The sequence below is a fragment of the Protopterus annectens genome, chromosome 13.part0 (assembly GCF_019279795.1).
Source record: "Protopterus annectens isolate FY-2018-M chromosome 13.part0, PAN1.0, whole genome shotgun sequence".
Taxonomy (NCBI): domain Eukaryota; kingdom Metazoa; phylum Chordata; order Ceratodontiformes; family Protopteridae; genus Protopterus; species Protopterus annectens.
The window spans coordinates 300,829,459-300,842,046 of NC_056747.1; the positions used below are offsets into that span (position 1 = coordinate 300,829,459).

Genomic DNA, 12,588 nt, shown 5'->3' on the forward strand with positions numbered 1-12,588 from the left:
CCCCTCAGGAGGAAAGCTGGCACTATTCTCAAAAAATTGGCATGTTGTCACAAAGGACAAATGGATCCTGGACATTATAAACAGAGGCTACAAATTCCATTTTCATACCCTTCCAAAAATGAGAGGCATGCCAAAACTGCCACACAATCAAAGGGCAGAGGCACAAAAGCAAGTTTCAGATCTTATAAACATGAAAGCTATTCAAGAGGTACCTACACACGAACAAGGTCAAGGTTTTTATTCCAGGCTATTTCTGGTGCCAAGGAAGGAAAAGATTGGTGACCTATTTTGGATCTTTCCATCCTAAACACATTTCTACTGCACAAAATTTAAGATGCTCACTCTACAGCAACTTCTTCCCATGCTGGGCAAGGAGTCTTGGCTGGTAACATTGGACCTCAAGGAGGCATACCTGCATGTCCCAATCAGACAAAATTGCAGAAGATACCTCAGATTTCTTGCAGGTTCAACCCATTATCAATTCTCTGCATTGCCCTTTGGCTTATGTACTGCGCCCAGAGTATTCACGAAATGCCTGGCATCAGTAATTGCCTACTGCAGACTTCAAGGGATACAAATATACCCTTATTTGGACGACTGCCTGATCCAAGCGGACAGCAAGCACATTATTCTGAAACATCTGGCTTATGTAATAATGTTATTAAACTCTCTGGGATACACAGTCAACAAAGAAAAATCAAGGCTAATACCCTCTCAGAATATAACTTTCCTGGGTGCCAGTTTGGACACAAACACCCAGATGGCCTACCTCACGCCAGAGAAGCAGGGGCAACTAATTCAATATTTCAGAACACTGGCAAATTGCACCAGGCTGACTGCAAGGAAAATCTTGCAGGGTCTGGGATTCATGGCATCTTGCATCTTACTAATCCCATGTGCAAAGCTGCATATGAGAAAACTACAATGGTACCTAAAAAACATATGGTCTCAACACAGCCACAGTTTGGAAACAATAATACCACTAATTCCGTGTCTGCAAAAGGAATTTCTGTGGTGGGCTCAAGCATGTCAAACAAACACAGGTCTTTCATTCAGCAAGCCTCAAGCAAATCAAGTCATCACAACAGACGCCTCGGACTACGCCTGGGGGGCGCACATGACAGACCGGTGCATTCAGGGCAAATGGTCCCAAAAAGAAAAGCACCTTCACATCAATCAAAAAGAAATGCTATCAGTAATAAATGCTGTTATAGCTTTCAAGGACCTTCTACAACCAGGTCAACTATTGATAAGAACGGACAACACCACAGTTATGTGGTACATAAACAAGCAGGGAGGAACACATTCTTATCTCCTATGCAGACTGGCCATGTCACTTTGGAACATGGCCATGGACTTACAAATGGAACTACAAGCACAGTACTTGGCAGGCAAGGAAAACACGCTGGCAGACAACCTAAGCAGGAATATGACAGATCCACACGAATGGAAGTTGCATCCAAAAGTTTTTACAGAAATAATCCAAGAATGGGGAAGGCCAGACATAGATCTCTTTGCCTCCCACAAAAATCATCAATTGACAAAATTCTGCTCTAGGATCTTCCATCCAAAGGCCTGGAGAGTGGACGCTCTCTCTTTCAGTTGGACATCAATGACAGTTTATGCCTTCCCGCCTCTTCCTCTGCTGTCTAAAGTCCTATTGAAGACCAGAGCAGACAGACCAAAGATGATCCTCATTGCTCCGGACTGGCCAAGGCAACACTGGTACCCACTCCTGAGGAGCCTGACGCATTCCCCTCCATGGACCCTGCCTCTAATGCCCCTTCTTCTGACTCAGCACAGCTTCAAAACTCTTCACAGTCAGCTAAAAACACTCAATCTAGCCGCATGGAAGATTCCTTAGCATCACAGCAGGCCCTACTCCCCAAGGAGGTGCAGGATGTCATTTTGGAGGCCAGAAGGCCATCAACTAGAAAAGCTTACTCCGCAAAATGGAAACGTTTTTGTGTCTGGAATGAGAAAAAGGGCCAGAACCCTGGAAAACTGAATTTACCTCAAATACTACAATATTTGGCTGAACTACTAAGCAGTGGACTTTCGTTCTCCTCCATCAAAATCCATGCCTCAGCCATTTTTGCGGAATACAACACTGATCCTCCTTTATTCTCTCACCCTCTTTTAAGACAGTTCCTCAGAGGGGCTAAGAATTTAAGACCTCCAAGGAAACAACCAATACCTGCTTGGGATCTTAATTTCATTCTGGAAAAACTGGCTTTGCCTCCTTTTGAGCCAGCTGCCTCATCAGATTTGCAATATTTGTCCTGGAAAACAGCTTTCCTTATGGCTATCACTTCAGCTCGTAGAGTTTCAGAACTGCAGGCTCTCATGGCTGTCCAGCCTTTTATCATCTTCCATCAGGACAGAGTTTCCTTACGAACCAACCCGTCCTTTATGCCTAAAGTGGTGTCCAGGGTAGCTTTAAATCAGGCCATACATTTACCTACTTTTTATCCCAATCCTCAAAACAAAGGGGAGAGATTCCTACATTCCTTGGACATCCACAGGCAACTGTGTTATTATTTGGACAGAACAAAACCTTTCAGAAAATCAGAACAGCTCTTTGTGGCCTATGCAGTAGGAGCTCAAGGAAAGCCAATTTCCAAACAGACAATCTCAAAATGGATAGCCCACTGCATATGCTTTTGCTATTCCTTTCATGGCAAATCTGTACCTACAGGCATTAGAACTCATTCCACCAGGGCCACAGCCACCTCTGCAGCCTTCCTCAGAGGAGTTCCTACCAAGGATATTTTGGAAGCAGCCACTTGGAGTTCTGTGCATACCTTCTCCAAACACTACAACCTACCATTATACTCCAAATCTAGAGCAGGCTTTGCCACTGCAGTCTTGCAGGGCATTTTGGCTCCTCCTAGTTCCACCTAGTGCCTACCACCCCTTTCTTAGCTTTGGGATTCTACCCATCTGTTATGACTGCAGCTGTATGCACGATGAACATAGTACAGTTTTGTACCTACCATAAATGTAGATGTTCGAGTGCTAATACAGCTGCAGTCCAGGTTTCCCTCCCTCCTTCCCCTCTAGGGGTATTCTTTTATGGTGTATTTGCTTGCAACTACTGTTTTTTGATTATATTGCATTGCATTACTACATAATTTTATGTATTGCCCTCCTTCTGGGGGCACCTGACATCTGGGGCAAGAAAAACTGAAGAAAATGGCGTCGGCTGGTTCTTTTATACTCCTGTCGCACTAACGTCAGGGAGGAAGCGACGACAACCGACGCCGGTCCTAGACTTTGGAATTCGGCCGACCGAGGACCCACCTGACGGCAGGAGAACCCATCTGTTATGACTGCAGCTGTATTAGCACTCGAACATCTACATTTATGATGGGTACAAAACTGTACTTTTTCTGCAAGACAGAGAATTTACTCGTGGCATATGCTACAGCATCACAAGAAAAGGCTATATCAAAACAGACCGTTTCAAAGTGGATAGGCAACTGCATTCGTTTCTGCTATTTACATCATGGCAAGCCAGTGCCTAAGGGCATTAGGCCACATTCATCAGAGCTGCAGGCGCTTCAGCTGCCTTTCTCAGGGGAGTACCAACCAAAGACATATTAGAGGCTGCTACTTGGAGTTCATTGCACACCTTTACAAATCACTATCATCTGCCACTCTACTCTAAATCCAGGGCAGGCTTTGCCACTGCAGTTCTGCAGGGCCTCATAGCCGCTCCTAATGCTGTTTAGCTCCAGCCTCCCAACCATAGCTTTGGGACTCTACCCAAATGTAATGACTGCAACAGTGAAACACGAAGAACATAGTACAGTTGTGTACACTTACCATAAATGTAAATGTTCGAGTGTATTCACTGTTGCAGTCCAGGTTACCCACCCGCCATCACCCTTTTTTCTGCTGGAACTTTTCTTTCCTTCTCTGACTTATACAACCTGTGTGGTGTATTTGCTTGTAGATGAAGGTAAAGTTTATATTGGTGTATGCATTTTTATATAGATATAAATTTGGGCTACCCTTTTAGGGGGGCACCTAACATCTGGGGCAAGAAAAACTGAAGAAAATGGCGTTGGCTGCTTCTTTTATACACCTGACGACCTGACGTCAGGGAAGAGGTGACAGCAGCCGACACAGGACCCAAGACTTTGGAATTCAGGCCGACTGAGGGCAACCTGCCAGCAGGATTACCCAAATGTAATGACTGCAACAGTGAATACAAACGAACATCTACATTTATGGTAAGTGTACACAACTGTACTGTTTCTGCATTGTTGCTGTATTCCTAAGCATTGTACTTTGCCTTCCCTACATAACAATGAAAAGATGTGGCTGTGAATTTTTTGTTTGAATAAGTGTATTTTTGTGTACATATCAGCTACTCTGGATTATGTTAGTGTTTGTGATAAAGCACTAAGGGGAGCTTCTTAACACCATTTTTTTAAATGGGAAGCTAATACCATGCTTTGAGATGATGTAGATAAGTAGCTTAATTTTCATGTTCAGAATCTGTAGTACACTACTTTAGCAGAACATAAATATATGGTGGCCTAATCTTTTTATTAGATTTTAAAATGTCGGGGTGAGGTCATTTTAAAAATCTCTGTTTTCTCCCTCCAGGATTACATCTGTCCCCAGTGTGACTCTGGTTTCATTGAAGAACTGGCAGATGAAACAAGGTAACAAAATTAGACTCACTCTATGTATAAAACGCACCTGTAACCACTGTTAGATAAATAGGAGACTTTAGTAGATTTTGTCTTTATAGTAAAAAGTAATAGCCATATACTCTGTATCACTTGACAAACACTAACATCACTTGGCCATTGGAAATGTGCAGTATATGTTTGTCATTCCTCTGACAGAAGGAAGTTGAGAATTTTTGTAGTATTCTCTTGCCTTTACCGTTAAAGACGAACCTAAGATATTAATACTATGCCTAGTTGGTCATTGATCCATGAATCTAGGCATGGTTCATTGAGGTTTGTGGGGCAGCTGACTTAGTTTTAATGGATTTTTTTAACCTGCTCACAGTTACAAGGATGATTATTCATATGGCTGTGTGTGAAGAAAATGACATGCTGCCTATTTTTTTTTTTTTTTTTTTATCCCATTGCTGATTGCCTCATATATTAAAAAATAGAGTACTGTCACTATATTTCTTTTGAACAAGCTGTCCCTTTTGCATGGTGAATTCTTGTGATCGGGTATGTCCGAACTAACCGTAAGCAGAACAGTTTAGGATTGCTTAAAGAGCATTGCCTCTTTACAGCTTTTAATTCTTGTGACTTTTTTGTGTCTTTTGCATGCTGGTGGACTAGAATTAGATCGAGTTTCTTGGTGAACTAGCAGTGACAGACGTGTCTGGGTGTATATGCTGACAGTTCTTCTTCCTTAAGGAAAGGCAACCCAAATTCCTGCTGGAGAACGCACAAGTATTGGCACATTGTAACACACAGACACGCGCACACACACACACGCACAGACACGCGCACACACGCACAGACACGCGCACACACGCACAGACATGCGCACACACGCACAGACACACGCACACACGCACAGACACGCGCACACACGCACAGACACGCGCACACACATACATACACACACACACAGACACTCTTGAATTTCCACCTGAGGGAAGATTGTTCAGAAGGATGGTTCTTTATATGATATGCTTTTGTCCCTTCATTGGCTTTGCTGTCTGACAGGGCTGGTTACTCATTAGAAGAAAGGATCCAGCTGGGCACTTATGCTTTTGAGGAAGAGAGGTGGTTGGGGGATGCTTGGCCAAGGTTCACGTGATTAATTTGTATTAACAGGACCTTGTTTTTCTCTTAATGTAGATTGTGCTCATCTAATGTAGGAGGCTGTTTTTGGTAGGTTAACATTTGGGTTATTCATTTGTTAAATTTTGCATTTTATCCTCAAAAACTTCAGTGGTTTAAGGATGTGCTGCCTGTTTTAGTTAACATTGTAGTCTTGTATAGTGACCTTACAAGAGCATGTCTCCCCCCTGCTCGTACCACTTCTTTTCTGTTACTGTCACTGTTTGGACATTTATCCTTGTTTGGGTCAGTCAAAAATTGTATTGTTTGATGGCTAAAAGCAACAAATAAGCTAAGAGCCGCGCCAGCATTGTCTTTCTGTCTGGGAGAAAAGCATCATGCAGAATTTAACAGATGAATAACTCAAATGTTAACCCACCAATAAAAGAGTGCCCTACGTTAGATGAGTGTAATCTATATTGAGAGAAGAACAAGGTTCTGTTGATACAAATTAATCACATGAACCTTAGCCAAGCATCCCCCAACCACCTCTCTTCCCCAATAGCACAAGTGCCCAGCTTGACCCTTTCTTCTACAGTGCAATGAAAAAGTATTTGCCCCTTCCTGATTTCTTTCTCTGTTTTTTTTTTCACTTAGATCAAACAAATTTAAATATTAGACAAAGATAACCCAAGTAAACACAAAATGCAGTCCTTAAGTGATGATTTTATTCTTTAAGGAAAAGAAACTATCCAAACCTGCATTGCCCTGTGTGAAAAAGTAATTGTCCCCCTTGTTAAGTCATGAAGTAACTGTGGTTAATCACATTTTTGGGAAAGCTGAGTTGAATTTCACTAGATACACGCAGGCCTGATTACTGCAAGACCTGTTGAACCAAGAGATCACTTAAACAGAACCTGTCAGACAAAGTGAAGTAGGCCAAAAGATCCCAAAAAGGAAGACATCATGCCGCAATCTAAAGGAAAAAAAAAAAAAAAAAAATCCCGGAACAGATGAAAAACAAAGTAATTGACATCTGTTAGACTTGAAAAGGTTATAAAGTCATTTCTAAAGCTTTGGGACTCCAGCGAACCGCAGCGAGAGGCATTATCCACAAATGGAGAAAACATGGAACAGTGGTGAACCTTCCCAGGAGTGGCTGGCCTACACAAATTACCCCAAGAGCGCGGCAATGACTCATCCAAGAGGTCACAAAAGAACACAGAACAACATCTAAAGAACTGCAGGCCTCACTTGCCTCAGTTGAGGTCGGTGTTCATGACTCTACCATAAGAAAGAGACTGGGCAAAAATGGCATGCATGGCAGAGTTCCAAGGTGAAAACTATTGCTGACCAAAAAGAACATAAAGGCTCGTCTCACTTTTGCCAAAAAACATCTTGATCCCCAAGACTTTTGGAAAAATATTCTGTAGACTGACTAAACAAAATTTGAACTTTTTGGGAATTGTGCATCCCGTTATATCTCGAGTAAAAGTAACACAGGATTTCAGAAAAAGAACATCATGCCAACAGTCAAACATGGTGGTGATACTATGATGGTCTGGGGCTGCTTGTGGACCTGGACAACTTGCTGTGATTGATGGAACCATGAATTCTGCTTTCTACCAAAAAATCCTGGAGGAGAATGTCCGGCCATCAGTTCGTTACCTCAAGCTGAAGCGCACTTGGGTTCTGCAGCAAGACAATGATCCAAGACACACTAGCAAGTCCACCTCTGAATGGCTTAAAAAAAAAAACAAAATGAAGGTTTTGGAGTGGCCTAGTCAAAGTCCATACTTGAATCCAATTGAGATGCTGTGGCATGACCTTAAAAAGGCGGTTCATGCGCTGAAACCCTCCAGTAATGCTGAATTAAAACAATTCTGCAAAGAGTGGGCCAGAATTCCTCAACAGTTATGTGAAAGACTCATTGCCAATTATCGCAAATGCTTGATTGCAGTTGTTGCTGCTGCTAAGGGTGGCACAACCAGTTATTAGGTTTAGGGGGCAATTACTTTTTTCACATAGGGCCATGTAGGTTTGGATAGTTTTTTTTCCCTTAAGTAAAATCTTTGCTTAAAAACTGCATTTTTGTTTATTTGGGTTATCTTTGTGTAATATTTACATTTGTTTGATGATCTGAAACATTTAAGTGTGACAAACATGCAAAAAAAAAAGAAATCAGGAAGGGGGCAAATACTTTTTCATTGCACTGTATGTTTGCCTTACCTGTCCAAATTTCAGTGATTCTCCTTGGTGGATCAGGCAGAGGTGAAGCTTTTCTTCTTCCAAAAATCTGAGATCAAGAAGGAAGTAGTTACGATTGTCTGTGGCTTCCTCGCTGGACTTTCATATAGTCTGCTAGCACTTAGGCATGTGACAGCACAGAATGGACTGGCTCAGCGTATCATTTCTTAAAGAGGAGATCAGGAATTCCGCTGTGGAAATCCTTTTGGGGGACGTATTGCTGGCCTTTCCGAGATCTTGTGTATGACCTCTTGTACAAGAAGTAAGTCATCAGTTCTGTAGATGACCTTTATGATCTTCTTCAACCCCTTCTCTTACTGCTTTTAATTTCAGGCTCACCCAGCCCCAAAAGAAGTAGATATCACCTTGCAGACTGGGTGGTTAATTTAAGCATCACATGGTTTGCCTCTTGTTGGGAAATCTTAGTTGCCGAGCAGATGATAATGCCTCTCCAGCAGTCACATTCTTGAATATTGTCTGAGGCTGCTTATATGGGAAGCACTTTTAATTTGCCCTAACATGGAGAATTTTCACTGGCTTCTGTTAAGTTTTTGACATGGTCATGCTCAAACAAGGTTTGTTTCTTTCAGATTTTTTCCCCAGAATGGAATTAGGATTTCTATTGGAAGACAAAGATAATCCGTCTCCTGGCTCACCTTTGGAAGAATTGTCTTTTGGTGACGCTTATGAAATGACGCAGCATTTATGTTGGGAATGGAAGCAGGACATTATCACACCTGCAACTCTATTTCCATAGTGTGACTACCAGACCCCATACAACTAGATATGTTTTGGCTATTTTTGATAGCCTGAATAAAATCATTTCTGATATCCTTGATTCTTTGACAATATAAATGCGTATCAGAATATGATCTATTCATGTACGCAAGTAGCTTGACATTCTGCAGAATTTGGCTGTTGAGCTACCAATTCTGTTTCTAGGCCAGCAGCTACTGGATCTGTTCTAAGGAGGTATTTCTGGCTTTGCTATACAGTCTTTGCCAGATGATGTAAAGGCTAAGCTTTTAGATCCTCCTTTAGACAAAGGCAACCTTTTTGGATTAGCTTAAACTGAAACTTTTTAAAAATTGCAAGAAAGTGGGAAAATTATGCAAGATATTAAACTGCTTTTTCATTCCACCATAGCAAATTTTCAGATGAATGGTCTCTCTAAAGCTAGACTACTTTTTTAACAGAAGGTCCCAGTAAAAAGGGAAGAAATTCTAATACTTAGGCCAAGCAATTACCACTTCCATGAACATCAACAAATATATTAATCCTGGGTGATTTGTAACACTGATGCGTCAATATGATTAGGGCTAAGAATATTAGAGTTCCTTATGGACTTAAAATTAAAGCTAGTTAAGCAACCACCAGACCCAACCTTGGATACTTGCTACATTTCTTAATTGAACTTTTCATAACTATTCCTCATTATCTTAGACATCACATTTCACACCCCTTCCTTTTGTGTTCTGTATTTTCTAAATATTCCTCCAAAATAGCCTTTTCTTCAAAATGTAATTCCAGCATCTCCAACCTCAAGTCTCTACTCTGTACCATAGTCTGTATTACTAATCTTAACTCAACAGACAGACCCCAGACAGGTAGATGAGCTCTTCAGCAATGTATTTATTGATCATAACTCCAAGATTCCTATTTTGTCTTGAACTGAAAATTATTTAAAACTAAACCCAAACATTGGCTAAACTTAAAGACTTTTTAAAACTCTAGGATGAATCCTGGAACACGTGGAAAACTTACTCTACATCAGACAACAGGGAACCCTTCAGCAATGTCGCTAAAAACAAATGGCACAAAAAAAAGCTCTGCTATATCATCAGAATTCCCCCAAAATACAGCTCTAAAAATACTGGAAGGAGGATAATGGATAATAACCTCATATGATGTACTTTGTCCTGTTCTTCATATCCAATATCCACCTCCCACTTTGCAGAAAATTCCTTAAGCATTTCAGTATCCAATCTAGTCCCTAGAGCAATTCCTCACTATCCCCCATACATCCCTGTTAGTTTCTTAGTAAATTCTAGACTAGCTGACCTTGTGGGCAATTTTAAGCCTAGATAATTTTCCTAATAGTTGAGAATCACCCCATTTACCTTGCGTCTGTGTGGTAAATACCTTAACCGTTTTGCTAACCCTCCCTGTAGATATTAGGCAGTCAGGCTGCAGACTACTACATACTTAGCCAACAACCAGACATTGACCCAAAGATAAGAATCCAACCCTGTGTCTTGTATCTGTGAGTTAAACACCTTAACCATTATGCCAGCACTCTTTCTATTTCAAACACCTCTTATCTAAAGGCAGTACTACTCTTAGAACAACTACAGCTTGGTAGTTCTTTTGCTGCAAACATCCTCTAGCCCAGATTTAGCACTTTATTGGCTGCATTATGGCATCTTCCAAAATATATGGTATCAGCTTCTCTAACAGCACTATGCCCAGCATCTGAAAAACTGCCATACTGAAACCTCTTCCCAAAAAAAAAAAAATTCTTACAGTCAATTCCCACTTTAAACCTATTTTCATCATTCATTGTGGAAATGCGTAAAGTTATGTTTTCTGGACTTAATTTTATAGACTTCACCAGAGCAGTTGAAATGTTAAACCATACCATTCTTTTAGACCACGTTACAGAATTAGGTGTCAGCTCAGTTGCCATCATCTGGTTCCACCGCTACATTAAAATTGCCATTTTGGTTAGATTTAACTACTTCACCTCCAACACCTCCCCTTCTACTTAAAGATGTCCCACAAGATTCCATTCTCGCCCCCCTCCCTTTTATTCTCTGTATACATTGACAAGTTTTCTCTTGACCATCCTCTTTTTCCTTTCCTGCTGTATGCAGATGAAGTCCTCTACTGCACAGAGCTTTCTTTCATTTCACTATAGCATGACCTACAGTTAAACTTTCACTGTCTTATCCATTGGATTGAGAAAAAAAAGATAATACTCAACTCCGCACCCAAAAAATTAAAAGAAAAAGAAAAACCTGGTAAGCGGCGCCAAACAGAAACTCAGCGGAACCCAAAATGTCATCGTAAGAATCATAAATTATAAATGCGAAGATGTTCATCGTGTTTCACTGCTGCAGTCATTACACTTGGGGTTATCCTGCCGTTAGGCGGTCCCGCAGTCGGCCAGAGTTCCAAAGTCTTGGTCCGGCGTCGGTTGCTGTCACTTCTTCCCTGACGTCAGTGCGCCAGGGGTATATAAGATGCAGCCATTGTCATTTTCTTCAGTCTTTCTTGCCGCGCGGTGCTCGAAGCAAAAGCAGTTCGCAAGTACCGGTCGGCTGACTCCTGAGATGTTCAGTTCGAATTTCAGAACCGAAGTCTTCAGTAAAGCTAAGTACCCCGTTGGGGAAACTTTTTTTCTTGCCTCAGACTGATGTCAGTAAAAGTTAATAATTGTATTTCTTGTGGGAAGCAAATACCTCATAAGGATTTTCATTCTTACTGTATTCCATGCCTAGGCCCAGACCACAACCTCACTAGTTGTCGGTTTTGTGCTAGATTTAACAAACGCACTATTAAATGTCGGTTTGACTTTGCTCGCCATTACTTTGGCCGAAGGTTCAATTATACCATGCCGTCAGAACAACCGGCGACCGGAATACACAAAAAAACGCAAAGACAAGGATAAGGACAGGCATCAGAGGCCCAAAACTGGCAATGAAGCCTCTTCTAGGCCAGTCGCCGGTTCTCAGTGAGGCGCTTTTGCAGCCCCTGACACCCGCTACCTCAGAGCCACAGGCCTCCTCCGACTCCCACGTGGAGACGTCTAGGCCTTTGGAAACTCAAGGTATTGGGCCTACAGAAACTAGCCCCTCAGATGGGTCTGGAGCCGCTGAGCAGGCATCGGCTTCTGAGGGTGTTTTCAGACCTTCACAACTTACCATGAAATCTACAGCCAAGTCTAAAACTACATTAAAAACAAAGAAGCAAGTACAGCATTCATCTGGACAGGCCTCCATGCCTAAAAAATAGACGCTTAAAATGGCCGAAGACTTAATTACTCTGATCAGGGGTTCCCATCCCCTTCCAGGTAAAAGGCCTAGGCAGGATACAGACTATGATTCCTCTGACCAGATTTCTATTTCTTCTGATTCCTCTTCAGATCAGGGATACTCTTTACCCCCCCTATGAGAACTCTGATGCTGAAGAATCAATTCCTTCAGCCTCTCCTCCTGAGGATTACTCTTTTGGGGAAACTTTACATACCATGAGGGAGCATTTCCATTGGGAGGGCCAGGATTACTCAGAATCCAAGAAAAAGGCTCAGAGACTTTCTTTTGCCTCAGCACAGGCCCCTTGCTATTCCGCCAGTGTTAGATATTGTGGATGATGTGTTCTCCGAATCCAGTTTAAATCCTGATTCTTTGCCCCCCTGCTCCAGTCAAGCCAGACAGGCACTACAGAGTCCCTGACTCTCACAAATTTCTTTATAAAAACCCTGTTGCTGACCCAGAAACTATTTCCCAGGGTCCCAAAGGGGTAAAGGCTTCCACAGCTAAAAATCCAGTTCCCTCTGACAGGGATTCTAGAG

The 12,588-nt window shown here is 41.9% G+C and overlaps 1 protein-coding gene across 1 annotated transcript in view; it reads left to right on the forward strand.

Moving 5' to 3' along the window:
* RNF126 (ring finger protein 126) overlaps nucleotides 1-12,588 on the forward strand; it is a 673,386-nt gene that overhangs the window by 153,576 nt on the left and 507,222 nt on the right. The window contains exon 2 of the mRNA XM_044053890.1: nucleotides 4,618-4,676. Within this exon, the coding sequence (XP_043909825.1) occupies nucleotides 4,618-4,676 (59 nt within the window). The remainder of the gene's footprint in view (nucleotides 1-4,617; nucleotides 4,677-12,588) is intronic.